The following is a 20,878-nucleotide window of genomic DNA, read 5'->3' on the forward strand; positions in this document are numbered from 1 at the left end:
TAGTATGGGGTATCAGTTGTTTTAGAAAGCTCTTCATTGGACCATGATCCTTTTGCCGATAAGAACAACACGGCATCAACATCCCTGTCATCGTTGTCTAATGACGAGTCCACAGTAGACCGCCAGCCGCTACAGCAAAGGATACAGTTATCAATACATGACGGCATTAAACCCCAATACGGTAAAATAAGGGAGTAGTTACTCATGACGCCGACTAAAACACGCATCGAAGAATATAGTTATCAGCATGCCATGGCGAAGTTGCAAAACACCGTGACCTAGCTGTTAATCAAGTACCTAGCGTGTTAGAATGAGCTCGCGATAGCTTCAACAACACATCTATTTTCTCGACTGACTACCTCTCCTATCACAAGGGATAAAAGTCATCACCTTCTCCTTGTCACGAGCGATGTAAGAGTGCAGCGAGGCTGCAGACCCAATCGGGCCACCAGCTATCTGCTTGTCATAGGAAGGACGATGACGAGCACACGCGGCGAGATGGCTACGGAGGAGCGGAAGGAGACAGGGACTTTTGGCCGGTGCTGAGCGGAAACGAGGCCGGGAGACCAGTATAAGAAGCATTGGAATATTCAGAGAATGGAAGAGCAAGACTCAACAGACTCATCATCACACTATCAGCAAACTATCTGCTAGGCCAGCCTCTTCCCATTTTGTCTCTGACGCCCTCATGCTGGCTCAATTGACACCAACCTTGGACCAGGTACAGCCCAGCAACACGCTCTTCATCTCGATGCTTGCTTGTCACCATGGCACGAAATAGACGAACCAGAAGGCAGACCACGTCTGCTACGCGACTCACATATCCTTTGCCGAACCGAGAGTCCATGGTAGAAATGCCTCCATTGCAACCTGTACTGTGTGCTAACCTTGCTCTACCTTGCAGTCATTCCCATGCACCTACGCCAAGAAACATGACTGCAGTGAGACTTTCAGCAGTCAGTCGGAGGCATCCTGCCATGCCCTCCTCAGCCACAATGTAGCACCGGTTCACAAGACTGAAGATGGTAGGTTCAAATGCCTCTTCGCCGAAGAGCTCGGCTGTACGGTGACAGCCTCGTCAATTCTACGTCTGGGGGAGCATCTTCGCTCTGAACATGCAGGAAAGACATTTCTTTGTCCGCTTGCAGAAGCAAGCTCCTGTACATCGAGGTTCTCTTCTTTTGGAGGGGCACGGCCGCATGTTGAGACCAAGCACAGAAACAGCCAGTTCCCATGTCCTTTTGCAAAGGAGGAAAGCTGCACAATGACCTTCACCACTCGCAACGGTGCACGACAGCATGCCCAACGGAAGCACGAGACAGTCATATATCCATGCCCTTATGCGGAGAGAGAGAGCTGCACTTCTGTCTTCAAGTGTCAAGATTCCGCAAACCAACATGGCCGAACTCACGAAACACGAGAGTACTTCTGTCCCTTGGCGAAAGAATACGGTTGCAATAAAGTTTTCAGTAATCTCTCCACTGCTCGCAGGCACTCCCAGGTAGCGCACGAGGGGATGCGGCACCCTTGTCCGCTCGCCGATGAGTACAGTTGCGCAAAGATGTTTACTGAAACCACTTCGGCAGACCGACATGCCAGATCACAGCATGAAAAAAAAACGGTTCCCGTGCCCTCTCGCAGAGCAAGAAAACTGTAGTGCTACTTTCGCTGGCACAGACGGCGCTCGCATACACGCAAATACTGCACATATCGGAGTATTATATTCTTGCCCTGTCGCCAAACAGTTCGACTGTCATGCAGTATTCACAAACAAACCGAATGCTCGAGCTCATGCGGAGCTCCATCTTGGAATCCAGTTCCCATGCCCTGTTGCAGAAGAGTACACATGCGGATCGGCTTTCACGACCGCAGCGCAAGCTACTACCCACGCGAAACTGCATACCCATCCTTTTTTCTGCCCGCACCCAAATTGCTATAAGCGATTCGAAACTAGCACAGATGCTTCGCAGCATGCAGCTGATGTCAATCACTCGACTCAGGGGCTGTTCTTGTGTCCTATCTCCATATGCCGGAGCTCTGTAGCTCGCAAGCCGTTCAATGCCCGCACAATAACGACACACTTTGATATGCATATCAGGCGTGACCACATTGGCGTCGCTGACGAGCTTGTTCCTCAGCAATTGGAATCATTGACATTCCGCAGTAGCTTGCTCTTGTTCTTGGAAATTATCCAGTGCATGCGGGTCGACCTAGTGGATGAAGACGAATGCAACGACTCTTCGGAGATGTTGGTGAAAAATACCAGGCTACTGGACGCAGAGCTATATGATGATGACGAACCCACTGCAAGCGGGAGCGATGACAAGCAGCGAGACGAAGGCGTGCTGCAGTTTCTGGAACAAGCAGCTTCATACGATTTTGATTGTGGTGTACTCTCAAAGGAGCATCGACTCCATATTCTTCAACAGAACACGATTCGGTGGGAGGGTACGTTTTACTCCTCTAGTCTCCTTTACCTGACTTGCTGACCGTGGTATCGAACAGATTGCAGAAAGTATTGCAAGGTGTCACTCAGAAACCTAGGCCTTACATGTGTCGGCCCAAGCTCTTGTCCGGACCACCTTTGCGTTAATCGATGCCCAGAGAGTATCGTTGTGGATTTGGATACGGCGCGTCTCTGGCTAGAGGAGAAGTCTCGTCCTACTTCTAGACTCAAACTGGACTGCCGATGCGTTCCATGTCATTACTATAATGCCATGTCTAAACTCCTTGGCAGCTATGGTCTAATGTCCGACAGTGTAAGCGAGGAATGCACGGAGCGAGACTGCAAGGAGCCGTCATTTTATGGCGTGGGGAAATGTCCTCAGCACATAAGCCACTTCATGGCAAGGACGTACCAAGCGAAGAGGGTCGCTGATCCGAGACGGGCCATGGAGATATTCAATTCTGCGACTCGGAAAACGTGGACCTTTCCGTCGAATTACAGAAAAGTGCTTCGTCGGATAGACGAAATTCAGCAGGGACATCGCCATGGTTCAGAACTCGTTATTCTCGATGATGAATACTCGCCTTCCTCGCAACAGTTATGGGAATTTGCCGTCATTGAACGAGTTTCTGGGCGTACTCTCATCAACACCACCATCGAGCATCAGACTGGAATCGATCATAATGAGCTAAAACCGTATCCTTTCATGAAATGGTTAAGTCGGTCAAAAGCTTCGGCCGTTTTTTCACCATCTCGCCTACCAAGCATTGACCGCATGACTGTGCACCAGGTTGCATCCAAGCTCAAGCAAGTCGGGATCACACAGGACACGATAGTCCTAGTTTACCAGGCAGCGACAACAGATCTAAGACTGCTCAGGGAGCTCTTAGAGTCCTCGGGTTATTTTGGCATCCTACCACCAGATGAGAACTGCGTACCTATGCTCCAACCTCTTCGCCAGAACCTTTCCAAAGGGAAGCCTGCAGATCAGAGGATCTGTTTGAGCCTCGAAAATCTATTCCCCATCATGTTTCCTCGGCATTCATTGATTGGTCTCAACCACCAAGCGCTCGTGGACTGTCAGCAGACGCGGCTTGTCTGCATGGCATTTGATGAGCTGTGCAAAAGTGTTGAGGAACGAGGAGAGCAGTGGCGTCCAGATACCGTCCAAAAAGTACCACAGAGATCTATTCTTGATTGGCTTCAAAAGTAAGACCAAGGTGAGAGAGCTGTAACAAAGGGGCGCAGCCATCTAACATGAGATACAGTAACAAGAGGCGAGACTAGACTCTTGTCATTGACGTGAGCACCACCAAAGGTAGTGCCAATGGGGTCGCTGCCGAACGAGGGGGTATCTCAAATAGTGGAGGGAGAGGCCAATCAGCGTTTACGAATGTAAGAGACTGTAAGAGACTGAGAAGGACGGCGGATGAGGCAGGTTGGATATTAGCTGGGTTCTTCTGGTGTTGTGGTCACCTCTCAGAAGAGGCTGTGTCCAGAACATTGGGATTAAATTTGTTTAGAATATTAAATACAGAATGGAAGAAAACCATGCACTCTATCTTCAGGGCAAAGATAGATATGCTGGCTTTTACAGGCACTGGGAGTACCAGTCGTTGGACTTGACACACTTGCCCTGGGCGCAAGTAGTAGCGCCAGTGTATCCCTGTCCGCCACACTGACCATAAAGAGCAACAGTACCAGAGGTCTTGGGCTGCTCCGTAGCGGGCTTGGAAGCCTGAGTCGCGGCCGGCTTGGCCTCTTGGGCCTTGGTGGTTGAAGCGGTGGCCTTGCTATCGACGGCAGCGGCGGAGCTTCCGGCGGTATCGACCTTGCCGGCACCGGCGTTCTGAGGCACAGAGGTCTTGGCCTTGTTAGCGGAAACAGCGGGTGCAATGTTCAAGCTGGAGTACTCGGAGAAGAAGGAAGTGTCCTTGTAGTCAAAGCCACCCTGTGAGTTCTGGAGGAGGTTGGTCTGGCAGGCTCGGCCGAGGGCAAGCTGGCAGTCCGTGTTGGAGCTGGGGGCAGTGAAGAGACGACCCTTGTAGTCGGAAACCATCGTCTTTACGTTGATAAAGACATTACCCTCAAAGATGCCGCGGGCGGTAGCTTCGCCTCCCTCGATGGCGTGGCCGTTGTTGTCCTCCCAGACGTTGTTGACGGCGTGAAGAAGAGTCTTGCCGCTGAGGGCAGGGCTGCGGCCAGCGGTACGCTTGATGTAGTTGTTTTGCATGGTGATCTGGTCGTCCTTGCCAACCATCTCAAAAGTCCAGTAGTGGTAGCCGTCACCTCCAGTAGAGTAGGGAGACTGGCCGTCAATGAAGTTGTTGGATAGCGTGATGCGCTTGCTGGGGTTGAAGCCGAAGACGTAGTGCTGGCGGCCGGGGCGCGCAGTCTATCACTGTTAGAAAGGTATTTGAAGTGAGGAAAGCGGATGGGTTACCGTGACGTGATCAACCCAGACTTGGTCGGCGCCATCGAAAGAGATGGCATCACCACCCCAGACGTACTTGGGGTTGAGATCGGTAACGTGGATGTTCTGGATGATGATGTTCTTGACACCACCACGCATTCTCAAACCCTTGCCCTTGATACCAGCCTTGTCACCCACACCCAGAATGGTCTTGTCAGAGGCAACGTCAATAGGAGTCCTAGCAGCCTTGTTCCACGTCTCCCGCGAAGCAGGCTTGCCACCACAATCATCCTGAATAATCTTCTGGAACTTGTCACCTGTGCCCCAGCTGGCGCAGACATTTCCAGACTCGGTACCCTCAGAGGTGGTGTAGTCAAACTCCTTGGAAAGCACAATGACGCGAGGCTGCTTGTCGGTGAGCAGCTTGGTCAACTCCTGGATGGTCTGCGGGTGATCGGGAGTCGCCTTGCCACCGCCCGTGACGCCCTTGGCGAAGCCTTCAGCCTTTCCGACGACGCTCTGAGAGGCGCCTAGCTGCGCCAGACCAGCTAGAGCAACTAGGAGAGTTGAGACAGACTTCATGTTGGTTGAAACGAAGGTAGGTTTTGTTGATAAGAAAAAACGAATGAATGATGGATAAGAAACGATTGTAGAATAACAAGATGAAACTCAAAAGAAAGGATAATAAGCAGGAAAATATTAAAAATCTTGGCGAGAGAGTTGAAAGGGTTTTAAATTATTCTTCAAGACGTGTGACGTGATTGGTGGAATTGAGTTGGAGCCAGTGGTTGCTTCACCTGAAGGTCCTAGCCAATTCTACTCGCCGTGTTTCAGGGGTCTTGGTTCGGAAGGCTCGCAGCCCGCAAGGCGTGTTTCAACCTTGGGATTTGGGAAATTCTACGCGTTGTAGGGGGTTAGTCAAGTGAGAAATGAGGAGCGAAATACGAGCTGTTGAAACGGTGTGTGCTATACGCGTTTAGTAGGGGTTCGTCCAATGTTTAAGCTTCAAAATAAGGCTAATTTTTTAGTTCGCTTGACCGCATAGTTCATCAGATGTAGTACATTACTTTGTTTGACTACTCAAATCTGTGCAGCGTCGTCCCTTTGCTGCTCATTTGGACTCATACCGAGGCATGGAGAATATCCACACTCGCTTCAGGGTGGCACCCGTCCCTCGGTAGCGTTCACAAGTCCTCGGACCGATATCCTTATCGGATGGCTAAGCGGGTTTATCGTTATCGAATCGTTATCGACATCCTGGTAACCACGCCTTGCGAGAATCGAGGACTGATATCCCAGTCACCACGCCCTACCTGACCCGGAGAATTCATGTCCGCGATGGAATATTTGTAGAGAATCATACGTATGGAGAGTCTTGGCTGTATGAGAAGTGAAGATGTTTGGCTATAAAACCGAAGGCAAGTAGCCGTCTTGCTTCGGCTTCTAATCAAGTCCGTAGTCAATTCCAGCTTGGTATCAAAGCGGCATCAAGTTTATCATGCATTTCGCTCCCTTTCTCGTTCTCCTTGGAGGCGTCTCATCCTCTCTATGCCAGGTCGTTGGAAGTTCTTATGGTTTTGCCAAGGGCGTCACCGGTGGTGGCAATGCTACTCCTCAGAAGCCCAAGGACATTGCCCAGTATATTCTCCAGGTTGCGAATAACATTACCTACTAACTATGGTAGACTCAAATAGTGGCTGTCCGACAACACCCCGCGCGTCATCATGATTGACAAGACCTTCAACTTCCTTGGTTCTGAAGGGAACGTCACCGAGACGGGCTGTCGTCTGACGAGTGGATGTACCGCTGCCAACGGAGGCCAAAGCACCGTCAAGATGAGCGGCTACGGCAGCAACGAGAAGCCTGTTCAGGTCAAGTACGGCAAGGCTAGCTACATCGGTATGCCGGTTGGTAGCAACAAGAGTCTTGTTGGTGTTGGAAACAAGGGTGTCTTGCTTGGCAAGGGTCTTCGCTTCAACACTGGCGCCAAGAACATTATTATTCAGAACATTCACATTGATGTAGGTTATCCCGGAGCATTACGGAGCTATTACTGACTTTTGCAGAACCTCAACCCTCAGTATGTCTGGGTGGTGATGCTATCAGCCTATCTAGCAACGACGGTGTCTGGATTGGCCACTGCAAGGTATGGCCCCACGATGGTCAGGGACTGAACAACACTCACCCTCTGTAGATCAGCCGCACCGGCCGACACATGTTTGTCTCTCAGTACGTATCCCTTTTCACCAATGTCGATTCACACTAACACACGCAGCTACGAGGCTTCCCACGTCACCATCTCCAACACCGAATTTGACGGCCGCACCGACTTCTCCAACTCCTGCAACAACGATCACTACTGGACCATCATCATCGGTGGCAAGGGCGACAAGATCACTCTCGACAAGAACTACCTCCACGACCGCTCCGGCCGCGCCCCTAAGATCGGCTCCTCTGAGGGCACCCAGACCGTGCAAGCCGTCAACAACTACTTCAACTACAACACCGGCCACAACTTTGACATTTCCTCCAGTGGGCGCGTGCTCGTGGAAGATAATCGCTTCGAGAACTCCAAGACCCCCATCACCGATGCGAGCAAGGTGGGCAAGATCTTCAACGTTCCTGATAGCGGATCACGCACTAGTTGTGCTTCGTTGCTTGGACGTAACTGTGAGATGAATGCCTACACTTCTTCGGGTGCTGTGCCTAGCCGCAAGGATACTGTTGTTCTGTCTGAGCTGGGCAAGTACAAGTCTAACCTGGTCACCCCTATTCGGTACGGAGAGGTTAAGGGTTATGTGAATGATAACTATGGTATGGGAAGGATTTAAGGAGGCATTTTGTGGGTCAAGGAACGCTGCCAACTGGGTGTTTCGATTCTGGAAATATTATTTAACTGTACATAACCCAGATACGTGTGTGGGCTGGCTTGGACCACCGCGTTAAAAACCAATCATGGTCAAAAGGAACTGTCTTGTATTGATGAATGTGCTTGGCCTGCATTACATGAAAATAAGTGAGCCTTGTTGGGGCTATCATGAGTGATCTGACAACGTGATCATGACAGGCGCGAAGCCCCCACCGGAGTTGATGACCAAATAAGTAACTTGTGGTAGGAAGCGCAATGGGAGGTGGCCAGGGGCGATTGTCTTCAGCGGCACCATTCAGCTTCGAGGATCAAGTTAACACACGTGGCCTTTTGCAGATTGTTTGTAAGCTGAGGTCTGGTACTGTGTTGGGGGGAAACGCGGGTTGAGTCATCCCGAGCTACAGGGTAGCTTCACCCTCATGCGCTTCGTTGACAATCCTAAGAGGAAGTAAAAGTTTTCAGAGCTCTTTTCTTAGGATAATTGCTATTATTATTAATTAATCCTTTAATTTTATTTTATTTGCCTCATAATTACGAGAGAGTGTTGAAAATTGGCTGCATAAGCTGTATAGGAAGAAAATGTGTTAATGCATCTGTCCTTGTGATTACCCATGACAACACCGTCGGTATCCGGAAAATCTGTACCATGCGCTTCTCTAGATGTCGATACGCTCAGCTCCTCATTTTCGCGCTTAGAGACCGAATTCTCGGCTGTTTCAGGCTTTTCATTTTCGGCCTTGGCAGGTTTGGTCTCGACCGCCCTCCCTCCCATCGGGAGTGGCAGAAGTCTTAGAAGTCATAATGCCCCTGCCGCCATCATGACTTCGTCTGCCGAGACACTACGGATAAATGCATAACTGGGACCACGCTAATCCTTAGTAATAGCTTACTTTCTTTTAACGAGACCCATACGCGAAATTGACCAAAAAATATGATTCGATGGATATTCAATACCCTGCCCGCGTCCTCGGGCCGCACCCCTGTTCAGCTGGCGATCACACACAATAACCAATAGCGGAACTGCCAATGTCTAACAAAAATGCTTAAAAAGTGGACGGTGCTTAAGCGAGAGCAGCCGTTGTTGATACATCATCTAACGGCGCGTCATCTGAGTCAATGCAGTACGTTTTCAGCTATAAAGAGTCTATTACCATGCTACAGCTACTTGAACTAACAGAGCATGGGCCAATAATGACTCGCATTGTATTGAGTTTATGCTCCTAGAGGCTACACCAAGAAAGATATATTGGGGCACATATTGGGGCTCCGGTGACTAACCGCCGAGATGCTATTCTGCTCGGCAAACATCGCCGAGACCTCTCCATACCCACTTAGTGGGCATAAAGAGGGAGCCAGAAAAGAAAAGCAACCACGACGGTCCCGAGGGTAGTAGTCTTGGCCACCCTGCTTCCAGGGGCAGACCCTGTAATAACAACAGCTGTCGGGGCGCCTGGTGTGGCTTCAGGAGACGAGACAACTTCTGGTGCCGCTCCTCCTCCAACAGTACCACCCTGGGAGTTCGTCGCCGGTAGCTGGGCGTTGGGCACGGTAGGAGAAACAGGCGCCTCGGGGGACTCTGGCAGCTTAGGGTTTTCGGGATGTTGACTAGTGGAGGACTCAGGGAGCGTTGAGGGTGATGAAGACGAGGCCGAAGACTCAGAGTCTGACGATTCTGGGACATTGGGAGTATGAGCCTCTGGTTTCTTAGAACTGTCTGAGGATCCAGTACCCGGGTTTCCAACTGTGGCTGGCTTTTCGACAGTTTCAGAGGATCCCGGGGACGATCCTGAGCCCGCTGGTGGTGGCGCACTAAGAGGCTTGGGAGATCCAGGGATTGGCTGGTGTTCAGGGATGTCTGCGGCTCCGGGAGCACCCTGGCGATCACCCTGAGGCTGATCCTGGGGATGGAGAGCACTAGGCGAAGAGGGGCTCTGCGGCAACGGGACAGAAGCTCCGGCGTTGTTGGCAGCCGGAATCTCGGGCAAAGACAAGGGTCCGGTTGGTCTGGCATGATCCAACGATGTTGGGCGAGTAGTCTTGACAAACCCAGACACGGTAGGAGCTGAGCCAAGGACGCAAGAGCCGCCTTTGCATGCCGGGTAACCGTTTACCCCACTGTCGGAGCCATGCCCGGGAACATCCGCGGAGCCATTCGTAGAGCCATCCGTGTTGGGCGATGCCGTGGCTTTCCCAGGGAGAGTCAAAACTGTAGTTACCGGGCTCTCTCCACAAACATGGCAGACCACGACAGCTGTAGTGAACCCGGGAGGGCATGCAGTAGCGGCGGGTGGCTGGCACTCTGCCGAGGGGCAGGGCGCAGTGATGGTGTAGGTGTGCAGGCCGGGGCCACTCGGACCGAGTGTTGGCAAGGCAGTGGTGTAAATAAGGGACCCTCCCCCAGTGGCTTGACCCTGTCCCGAGTCGGCAATAGTCGACACGGGGTAGACGCTGGTCAGCGTTACAGGGGGAAGAGTGCTCGTGAGGGTGCAATCATCAGGAGTCGACGCTTGTCTTGGTCTAATTGGGAGCCAAGACGCCAGGGTAGCGGCAGGGAAAACGAGAACGAGTGAGAAGAGCATGTTTAAACGAGTGGACGATTAACGAGTGGGTGTGGGTGCGTGGGGAGCTGTGCTGGTGTAATGCTGTAGAGGCAAGGTGCCGTGGGGAGTATTTATGGTCCTCTTGTTAGCTGCTGCTTCCTGTTGCTCATCAATACATCAACACACCAATTCAAGTGAGGAATGAAGAATGAACGTTTTTTTAAACGACACATTCAAGTAGTGAAGCTGATGTTTCTTCCAAAGTTGCGGCTGTGTGATGCCAAGTGTCCCCCCTCGGCACCACACTGATATCCCAAGACCAGATCGGAATTCCGTGATTCGGCGCTTCAGACCTCGCTTAAACTTAAAGGGCACGGGAAATGGATGTTGTGTAATTACTCTGCTTAACGCTGTTCCGCATTGGGTATCTAACTCATGGTGCTCGTAGGTCTCGATCATGAATAGAGACTCCTTTTCAGCGGCTGGATGACCATCAGAGCTGAACAGAAACACAAAGAAAAATGATGCAAGCGGTGTGATTGCACTAGTTTCTAGGAGTAAACTCTTTCTCCTCTCTGTAAAGGGGCTTGAGAGGGCAATCGCAGTCTCCTTTCACAAACAGTCCGCCTTCATCGTCACCACTCCGTTCTACTCACTCAGCCATTTTCTTTTTATGATGACTTGAAATGTCAAATATCAGGGCAATGAGTATTGGATTGAACACGCTTGGGGAGGCAGAAGGATCACCGAGTTGGGCCACGAAAGCGATGGTGATGCTGCCCGCCCGCGAAAGACGGGCCAAGATTCGAGCGGACCACACCAGATGGGATTTGGCACATCTCTATTGAACTCAAACATAAAGTTCCAACTGAATTCCAGAGAAGAGTCTGAAGATGGCAACATGAGCTGAAATGACAACTCAATGCTCTTGGCCTGAGAGACATCACAGTTGAGAGCAGCTTCACATGGACCATTCTCCCCCTTTCCATTCCGGACACGGCTTCTACCTCTTGTTGAGGGGGCTCAGATGTCTCTCGAAAGGTAATGATCATGAAATGAGCCTTTAGAGTTGCATTGCTTGCAAGTTTCCCTCTTTGAGTCTGTTTGTAAAAGATGATCTGACCTGAGTTCTGTTAACCATAAATATCACACTCTGCGTCGAGAGTTGAAGCATCTAGCATCAATCATCACACTCTCTCACTCTTTTCAGATCTTTTCCAAATCATAAGCTCACTTCAGCTTCTCACTCGTTGCTACAATGCGTTTCCTTCACCTCCTTCCCCAACTGCTGCTTTTACACGGCCTCAGTGTAGCAGCTCAGGCTCAGGGTGACCCAGACTGCCCTGATGGGATACACGTCGTGGAAGTACAGCCTGAAGTTGTTGTTGGTCTTCAGCCTGTGTACATCAGTACATTTCTTCCGTCCAACACGGTTCTCACGATTGGCGGAACCACGATCCCCATCACGAATGCGCCAACGACTCTTGTGACCTCGTTTACTCTTACGGGAACATCTACGAGATTCTCGACTGGGTATGGATCATGAAGAATTACTTGTAACCTGGACTAACTGTCTTGCTTTTATCAGTAACCCCGAGTCCCTGTTCACTGGCCCATACACCACGATCACCAGCGATGGTCCCGGATCTCGACCGACAACCCTCACCCAAGCCCCCTCTGGCCAAGACCCTACCGGAACAGTCATTGTGGTCAATCCTTCCAACAGCCTCGGAAATACTTTCACCGGTCCCTACACGACTCTTACAAGCATTGGCGCTGGAGGCTCTCAACCATCCACCCTGACTCTTCCACCCTCTGGAACAGACGGCACCGGAACCGTCATCGTTGTGCAGCCCTCTAGCTCCTTGACTTTCACGGGACCCTTTACCACAATCACGAGTTCTGATGGATCCGCTACTCGGCCCGCGACTCTAACTCTTGCTCCATCCGGTACGGATCTCACCGGAACTGTCATTGTCGTGACCCCAGGTACCAGTTCTGGAGGGAGCTTTACTGGCCCTTTCACCACCATCACCAGCTCCGATGGATCAGCCACTCGGCCCACAACCATGACACTTCCTCCTTCGGGAACCGATTCTACTGGAACAGTCATTGTTGTCAACCCGACCTCAGCCAATCCCACGACCTTTACAGGCCCCTTCACTACCATCACTGGCATCAACACTGGCACTGGTACCGCCACGCTTACCATGCCCCCTTCGGGCACTGACTCTACTGGGACCGTCATTGTTCTCGAACCCAGTTCCGGCGCTCAGTCTTCATCATTCACTGGCCCCTTCACCACCATTACCGGAGTCAATACGGGAACCGCCACTGGCACGCTGACGCTACCTCCATCTGGCACCGACTCTACCGGAACGGTCATTATTCTTGAGCCCACCCTTACCTCGCAAGGGAGCAGTTTCACGGGACCTTTCACTACAATCACCGGAATGAACACTGGAACGAACACAGCAACGCTTACTATGCCCCCTTCTGGCACTGACACGGTTGGTACTGTTGTCATCTTGGAGCCATCCTCGGCCATAACCTTTACTGGTCCGTTCACCACCATCACTGGTATCAATACTGGAACTGCCACAGCGACCCTGACTATGCCTCCTTCCGGAACCGACACGGTTGGTACCGTTGTGATCCTGGAACCGACCTCAGCGTCCACTTTCACCGGTCCGTTCACTACCATTACCGGTGCCAACACGGGAAGTGAGACGACGACAATGACCTTGCCTCCTTCTGGAACTGACACAGTCGGCACCGTTATTGTCCTAGAGCCAACTGTGACGTCTACCTTCACCGGCCCTTTCACTACGATAACCGGCATCAACACTGGGACTGCTACAGCAACGCTGACGATGCCCCCCTCGGGAACTGATACCGTCGGAACTGTTGTCATCTTGGAACCAACTTCGGCATCTACCTTTACTGGTCCTTTCACAACCGTCACTGGCATTAACACCGGGACCGCCACCGCAACGTTGACTCTTCCTCCATCTGGGACGGATCCCACGGGCACAGTCATCATTCTCGAACCCTCTTCTTCCTCCCCCGCTTCTAGCTTCACCGGTCCCTTCACCACCATTTCCGGAACTGGCACCGCTAGCACAACTCTCACCATGCCCCCATCTGGTACCGACACCACAGGCACCGTCATTGTTCTGGAGCCTGGCTCTTCGGCACCCGTCACAACCTTTACGGGGCCATTCACCACTCTCACTGGCGTCAACACTGGAACTGCCGCTGGACCTGTGACAGTCACCCTGCCCCCTTCTGGAACTGATCCTACTGGCACAGTCATTGTATTGGAGCCTTCATCCTCATCCCCCGCTACTACATTCACTGGGCCTTTCACCACCATTACCGGTGTCAACACCGGGACAGCGACTGGCACCCAAACTCTCACTTTGCCACCGTCTGGAACCGATCCTACTGGAACAGTGATCATTCTGGAGCCCTCTTCCTCGGCACCTGTCACTACTTTCACTGGGCCTTTTACCACTATCACTGGTGTTAACACCGGCACTGGTACCGGCACTTCAACTCTTACTCTGCCCCCATCTGGAACTGATTCTACCGGTACCGTGATTGTATTGGAGCCTTCCACCTCAGCCCCTAGCACAACGTTTACTGGGCCATTCACTACTATCACGGGCGTCAACACTGGTACTGCTACCGGAGCTTCAACGATTACCATGCCTCCTTCCGGAACTGATCCAACTGGTACTGTAATTGTCCTGGAGCCCTCGTCTTCTGCTCCCAGCACCACCTTCACTGGTCCATTTACCACCATCACCGGCATCAACACTGGCACTGCGACCACGACCTTGACCCTGCCACCATCTGGAACTGATCCTACTGGTACTGTGATTGTGTTGGAGCCTTCCTCTGCAGCTACTACGTCTTCTGGCGCGGCTGGAACCAGTGATGCTCTGGGAACATCTTCCGCAGCGCCAGTATCATCTGAGGCTTCAGGAAGCGAGTCAGTTTCAGCAACCAGCACCTCAGAGACTGCTAGCGCCGTTACATCCGCATCGTCATCCGAAGAGTCCTCAGAGACTTCGTCTTCTGGTCCTCAAGCCTCTTCCACCGCGCCAGAGCCTTCTGCAGAAGTTACTACCAGCACTTCAGACATCGCTACCGCTTCTACATCAACAGCGCCCGAAGAGTCTTCAGAGGCCCCCTCATCTAGCCTGGAAGCCTCTTCTACCGCCTCTGAGCCTTCCACAGATGCTGCCACCAGCACTTCAGATGTCACTGCCGCCTCTACATCAGCGGTGTCCGAGGAGGCTTCTTCTACCGTGTCAGAGGCTTCCACAGAAGTGGCCACCAGCGACGCGTCGGAAAGCAGCGACTCGACTGCATTGGCCTCCACTGATACCTCCGAGGCTTCGACAGCTGCCGCTGAGACAACCGCCACCTCAGAAGATGCAGTCTCAACAACCGCTGAGACTACTTCGGATGATGCGATCGAGTCTTCAACAGCCATTGCAACCTCGACCGATGCAGAAACCTCTGACTCTTCGGATTCTTCCACCGTGCCCGCTACTAGCACTGATGCTGACACTTCTTCGGCTGCCGAGACCACCAAGGCTTCCTCAGAGACCGCCACTTCAGACGTGGTTTCTAGCACCGACATCGATACCTCTTCGGCTGCCGAGACCACGGAGTCTTCCTCAGAGCCGGCTACATCGGACATCGCTTCCAGCACTGACATCGACACCACCACAGCTGCTGAGACTACTGCCATTTCCTCAGAGGAGCCCACGACGACCGCTGCAGCCACTTCGGAGGAAGCCACCACATCTATCGCTCCCAGTTCAACAACACCCGAGCCCGTTGAGACTTCGGCATCTGAGTGCATCCCAGTTCCTACTTCTACCACCTCCTTCTGTGACGTCGCTCTCCCAGCAGGCTGCGAGGATCTTGAGACAACCAACGGTCTTCTTCTCGCTCCCGTGATCCTGACTTGCACTGCGGCCCTTGGTCCATTCGCAGCTGGAAACATCGCCACCTGTCTCGCGACGTCCCTCTCAATCTTTACAGTTGGGTCGGACATTGCGGATTGCATCTTGACAGCTCTGGAGGGTAGGTGCATCACGACTCTTCCGGATGCATGTGTCAGCCTCGAAGAATCCAACGGCCTGGAACTTGTCGCAGATGTCGCTGTTTGTGCTGTTGCTCTCGGTCCCTTTGCGGTTGGAAGCGCAGCAACTTGTCTTGCCACTGGATCCATCACCGCATCAACCGAGGGCGCTAGCATCGTTGAATGCCTGCGTATTGCTTTTGGCTTCGACTCTGGTACAGGTACCATCACTGACGGCGTTCTCTGTGTGGAACCTACACCAACTCCCACCCCAGAGCCAGTCTGTGCGACGGTACCTGAACCCTGCCAGGACCTTGCCGATACAGATGGTCTTGCTCTTATCGCAGCCATCCCTGTATGCACGGTTGCGCTTGGAGGTTTTGCTGTCGGCAATGTCGCCACTTGCTTGGGTACCGATCTCATTACGGAAAACACCCTGGGTGAGACTGTTGTTGGATGTCTTGAAGACGCCCTCTCTGAGACTTGCATCACGTCACTCCCCGAGCCATGCCTTGACCTTGCTGGCAACTCAGTTCTTGAACTCGCTGTTAATGTGCCACTTTGCACGGCTGCCCTCGGTCCTTTTGCTGCGGGAGCGGCGTTGACTTGTCTGACTTCGGGGTTGACGAATGGCGACTCCATCGTCGACTGCCTTAACGGCGCACTTTTTGAGAATGTGGTTGAAGCTGTGTAAGCGACATACTGTGAGGACATGACAAGCCAAAAGTCACTTTGACTTCTGACCAACACTGGTTGAGCAGGGAGAATGCTTAGGCGTCGACAAGACAGACTTTCCTTTCTTTTAATTCACACTGTAGGGAGAAACACCATTGCACCGGGGTTCCCAATTTATAGGTAGCAGAATTGGTCTAATAGTATCATTTGTATTCCACAGCCGTGTCATTGACTTGATCTTTCCAGTGCGTTCAGGTCCGAACCTCAGGCGGGGTGGCCTACAATGCTGTTGAATTTGTACCCTGTGAGATGTTTAAGCTTCCATGATGCAGATAGGTACGAATATTCTACCCCAGGCAGCATAAAGGCTAAAAAAGGCCACTGTGTTCATTGGGATATGATGCTATGATGTGTTGATAGCGTGTTCTTTATTATGATCGAAGCCCGGCCCTTCATGGGTTAACTGGCTGTTGAAGTAGGACTGATGACGGACCTCGATCTGTAGTTACTAACTAACCCTGGTAGAAATTAAGCGTGTGACTCCTCTAGAACTTGCCCAACGGTCTTATCGAGCCCCTGAGAATTCTTGTGTGATGCAAAGGCTTCCTGGGGCTCGAATCATTGTTCAATAGGCACGCTGGAACACTCATGTGGTTGGGCCTTTGTTCTGTGGATCAGAGACCGACAACTAACAAAGACGAATAAGAATGAGTCACAGATCTGAAGGTTTTGTGCGTTCGTTCGCTGCATAGCAATTTTCTAACTTTTGCACTGCCTTGGCAACGGTCTCTGATGTTCTCCTACTCTCCGCGTTGGGCATTCAGAGAACAATTAAACACAGTGATGAATATTCGAAACATCTCACTTGCAATGAATCGTATACGTGTGTGATCTTGGACTTGGGCGGCCCAATAAGACATAAATACTCATCATTGCCTTGGTTGGTATGCTTTCTCTCTGCGTCCTGAAAAGTAGCATCACTAACACGACGCTTTCACCAGCCCGACAGATTACACCAAATTTCACAGATAATACTGGTCAGCATAATGTCTGATCGGATTCCCCGTTCCGTTGAAGATGGTCAGTTTGACCTTCAGACTGGCAACACCGACGGCAACACCGACAACCAAAACAAGCTTGTGGACATGCAGGCCATCCGAGACCAGCTCGACAGACTCAGGGCTCCGCTAGAGGAGCCAACCTTGGACGAGTCTCTACCAGCACTCTGGAAGAAGGATAATAACAAACGTATCCTGGCTCGTATTAAGGCTACGACCTCGGATATGGACGACTTTCTCAAGAAACCAGAGACCATCCGCCTTTTTTCTCCGCAGGGATCACTGGAACAGCGTCAGAGTGACTATATCAAAACCATGGAAAGGGTTGAAACTCTGCGGCAGGCGCTTCAGATGGCCAAGGATGATGTCCGGGAGCTGTCGGAATCGTACCTCCCCGGGGTGGATTCGGATGGGCTTGGGAGGCTTATTGTAAACCTTAAGGCGCAGATTCAGCTGCTTGAAGATGTTTGTAGCCGTTTCTAAATCGGATATGAACCAGATGAGGTTAAAGGTTGGTCGTGCAATTTTCACTGCCACTTACTCCTTACTTTGGTTGAGATTATGGTAGTTTAATAATGGCTTCTCTTTTGCAATGTGTGTATGAATATTTTATATGTCTTTCATTTGTAAATAGTGATTCATAATGTCACGCACTGCCAGATTTGTAGCAAGCATATACGCAATGTCCAAGGTAATATGTAGCTTTGACTATTTATACCATATAACTAGTAGCCTAGGTAGACCACCTGGAACGCTTACGTACTTGAGCCTTTGTTCTGTTGATCAACAGTTAACAATGACCAATGAAGTATAACTAAATAAGCTACGCGTTGGGAAGTCTCGTGCACTCGCTCATTGTAGTATGGCTTTTTCGCTGCTTCACTGCCACTGGAAATGCGCTCTGTGATGTTCTGTTACTCTCCTCGATGGGCACGCATATTCAGAACAGTTAAACACAGTAGTGAATATTTGAAATACCCCCCTTGCAGTGAATTGCATGCATATGTGTTCCTGGGCTTGAGGGATCCAATAAGATATATATACTTGCTCTTGCCTTGACCAATCCGCTGCCCCTTTCTCAGTATCATCAGTACATCAACAATACTACTCCTACTGAAACCGGAATTTGACTCTTTAACCCAGCAAACTACACCACTGTTTTTGAAAGAAACACCCATTGCAGCTATGTCTCACAATCCCCGAACCACTGGAGACGATGAGTCTGACACCTACTCTGAGCTTAACCGAGCTGCGGTCCTCCTGAAGGAGGCCGAGGATTTCGAGGCGCTCAAACTGCCTCCTGTGGCTACGAGATCAGGAGCACCAGAGGAAGCTCTCTGGCGGGTCTTGGAATTCCTGCGAGTTACAACTTTTGGGCTCAACCGGGATCTCAGCCATCCTGATAGCACCGTCGTGCTCAGTGGGAAAACTCGTTCAGATTACCCCGAGGGTGAACGACAGAAGGAACTTGTGTTCAAGGCAGGAATGCTCCTGTGGACATGCAGCATGGTGAGGGACCTAATAGTGGAGTTGAGCGAGATTTACGTCCCAGGGAAGGATTTGTCAAGCATCGGGGAGATTATTGCGTTGCTCAAGAAACATATTCCGGTGCTTGAGAAGGACGCGAAGCGTTTCTAGATGGGAAATACGCTTCTGGGGAGCAAGAGTGCGCCGTTTTATCTTCTCTATCATTCATTAGCCTCTACCGCCAAGATTAGAATAGTCTCACTCTGGAATCAACCACCTTTCAGTGGGACTTAGTCCTTGCTCTTTTGGTACATAAACAATTTTGAACATCTTGACTATGAACAGGTCGTGACGATCAATGTGCCATCTTGTGAGGTCGACAGCTTTCTGTATGGGCGCAATGAAATGTAATGTAGCTTTGACTATTTATACTATATAACTATTTACAACACCCCAAAAGCTAGTCTTATACCTACCCTAGCTGACAGACACCAGTGTCTCTCCAACTGCGATGCCCGCCACTGGAGTCTCGGCAGCAATATCCATCTGGATGGCAATCTTCTCCCAGACCGCTGAGTTGACCAACTCTGAGAAGGTATCCTCAATAACACGTGCGGTTCGGTCCACAATCTCATCGACATCAGTCTCGTTGACGATGAAAGGAGGGCAGATTAGGAAGTGATCGCCGCTGTAACCGTCATAGCCACCGTTGGCGTTGAAGAGAGAAATCTCATAGCCCTCGCTCATTCCCTTGGAGTGAAGCATGCCATGGAGTCCGAGGCTGTAAGGGAACGGCTCCTTGGACTTTTTGTCAATGACGAACTCCACAGCCCAGAATAGCCCCCTTCCACGAATGTCTCCAACCCAGGGGAGGGGGAGCAGCCTCTCCTTAAGCTTTGATCCCAGGTAGTCTCCCATACGCTGAACATGAGCAACCATGTTCGTGTCGCGAATTACCTGCTGCACCTTCAATCCAGCAGCGGCAGCTTGAGGGTGAGCCATGTATGTCTGGCCGTGAGCGAAGCCCTTGCCCGACTTTTGGAACGACTCGACGAGCTTGGTGTTGAGCATGACGGCTGAGATGGGAGCGTAGCCAGCTCCAAGACCCTTTCCAACCACGAGAATATCTGGGACCACATCTTCCTGCTCAAAAGCGTGAAGAGATCCAGTGCGGCCCATACCACACATGACTTCGTCGAGAATGAGGAGGGCACCGTACTTTTCGCATACGGCCTTCATGGCGGGGAAGTAGCCCTTGACCGGCATGGCACAACCACTGGCCTATAGAAAGTGAGTACTTTGATCACCAACATGGAGCAGCGAGCTTACACTTCCACCAACAGTCTCAGCCACAAAAGCGCAGACCTTGTTAGGCCCTACTCTTTGGAACTCATCGTCGAGCTCCTGCGCCAGACGTTGCACATACGCTTCCTCAGTCTCACCCTTTTGCAGGCCACGGTAGGTACTGCAAGCTGAGATGCGAGACGAGTTTTGAGAAATGAGTTGAACAAAGGGATCCTTACGGACCTTGAAGTCACCAAGCGTCAAGGCACCCAAGGTAGCTCCGTGCCATGCACCAACTCTGGCAATGAAGTGGCATCTCTCGGTTTGAGGGATAGCGAGATGAGAAAAGTGTGTCTTGGCCAGCTTAAGAGCAACCTCAACAGCCTCAGAACCTGAAGGTTTGTGTTAACGCCGCTTGCACATGACGTGAAGTCACTCGTCATACCTGATCCGCACAGAACAGCCTTGGACATTTGTCCATGAGTAGAGTCGACGAGGAAATCGGCAAGATCCTCGGCAGACTTGGTCTTGTAAAAGCCCGGATGACAGTACGGCACGCTGACAAGCTGGTCAACAACCGCCTTCTGAACCTCCTTGTTGTCGTAGCCTAGACATGCAACTGCTGCACCGCTGGTGGCATCGAGAATCTTTCTACCATCGCTCGTGTGAAGGTAGATGCCAGAAGCCGATTCGACCAAGGCCGCGGGATGCTTGTGAAAGTTCTTGTAGAGGAGGCTGTTCTTGGAGTCCATTGTGAATAGATGAAAGGTATGAGATGGTTTTTTGTGGCTTTGTCTGGTGAGAAGACGCCTTTTATATCTCCAAGACTCCTTTACAAAGCCATGGCTTAAGATCTTGCTCGCTTACAAGACTTTCGGTCAAGCACCACCTCAGATCCCAGGCGTTGCGCGATCTCGGGAATGTAGCGGCTGCGGCAGCTTGGACAGCAGCCAAGCCAGCCGTGTCTAGTGGCGAGGCCAGAGCAGATGGCGATAGAAGATTCTACTGGTGTAACATGACGCCTG

General features: G+C 51.3%; 7 protein-coding genes across 7 annotated transcripts; 4 read left to right on the forward strand and 3 right to left on the reverse strand.

Moving 5' to 3' along the window:
* Positions 1-767: 767 nt before the first annotated feature.
* On the forward strand, positions 768-3,659 carry NECHADRAFT_78316 (uncharacterized protein; the record flags this gene model as incomplete). The annotated part of the gene is made up of 4 exons (XM_003042814.1): positions 768-848; positions 905-1,501; positions 1,587-2,448; positions 2,506-3,659. The coding sequence occupies 4 exons, from the start codon at positions 768-770 to the stop codon at positions 3,657-3,659; spliced, it is 2,694 nt and encodes an 897-aa protein (XP_003042860.1).
* Positions 3,660-4,274: 615 nt separating this feature from the next.
* NECHADRAFT_16877 (uncharacterized protein) lies at positions 4,275-5,441 on the reverse strand (the record flags this gene model as incomplete). The annotated part of the gene is made up of 2 exons (XM_003042909.1): positions 4,275-4,841; positions 4,890-5,441. Coding segments are annotated over 2 exons (1,119 nt in total), but the record flags the coding sequence as incomplete, so codon positions are not given.
* A 916-nt stretch (positions 5,442-6,357) lies between these two features.
* NECHADRAFT_78318 (uncharacterized protein) lies at positions 6,358-7,805 on the forward strand (the record flags this gene model as incomplete). The annotated part of the gene is made up of 6 exons (XM_003042815.1): positions 6,358-6,510; positions 6,554-6,884; positions 6,941-7,005; positions 7,054-7,088; positions 7,135-7,673; positions 7,771-7,805. The coding sequence occupies 6 exons, from the start codon at positions 6,358-6,360 to the stop codon at positions 7,803-7,805; spliced, it is 1,158 nt and encodes a 385-aa protein (XP_003042861.1).
* Positions 7,806-9,059: 1,254 nt separating this feature from the next.
* NECHADRAFT_78319 (uncharacterized protein) lies at positions 9,060-10,307 on the reverse strand (the record flags this gene model as incomplete). Its single annotated transcript, XM_003042910.1, has 1 exon — positions 9,060-10,307. The coding sequence occupies one exon, from the start codon at positions 10,305-10,307 to the stop codon at positions 9,060-9,062; it is 1,248 nt and encodes a 415-aa protein (XP_003042956.1).
* A 6,783-nt stretch (positions 10,308-17,090) lies between these two features.
* Positions 17,091-17,839, forward strand: NECHADRAFT_78321 (uncharacterized protein; the record flags this gene model as incomplete). The annotated part of the gene is made up of 3 exons (XM_003042816.1): positions 17,091-17,567; positions 17,763-17,793; positions 17,832-17,839. 3 exons carry the CDS (start codon positions 17,091-17,093, stop codon positions 17,837-17,839), a joined length of 516 nt encoding a protein of 171 aa, XP_003042862.1.
* A 448-nt stretch (positions 17,840-18,287) lies between these two features.
* Positions 18,288-18,740, forward strand: NECHADRAFT_78322 (uncharacterized protein; the record flags this gene model as incomplete). The annotated part of the gene is made up of 1 exon (XM_003042817.1): positions 18,288-18,740. The coding sequence occupies one exon, from the start codon at positions 18,288-18,290 to the stop codon at positions 18,738-18,740; it is 453 nt and encodes a 150-aa protein (XP_003042863.1).
* A 306-nt stretch (positions 18,741-19,046) lies between these two features.
* Positions 19,047-20,605, reverse strand: NECHADRAFT_37284 (uncharacterized protein; the record flags this gene model as incomplete). Its single annotated transcript, XM_003042911.1, has 3 exons — positions 19,047-19,850; positions 19,899-20,245; positions 20,299-20,605. 3 exons carry the CDS (start codon positions 20,603-20,605, stop codon positions 19,047-19,049), a joined length of 1,458 nt encoding a protein of 485 aa, XP_003042957.1.
* Positions 20,606-20,878: the final 273 nt, after the last annotated feature.

The sequence above is a fragment of the Fusarium vanettenii genome, assembly GCF_000151355.1.
Source record: "Fusarium vanettenii 77-13-4 chromosome 3 genomic scaffold NECHAsca_31_chr3_5_0, whole genome shotgun sequence".
Lineage (NCBI taxonomy): Eukaryota > Fungi > Ascomycota > Sordariomycetes > Hypocreales > Nectriaceae > Fusarium > Fusarium vanettenii.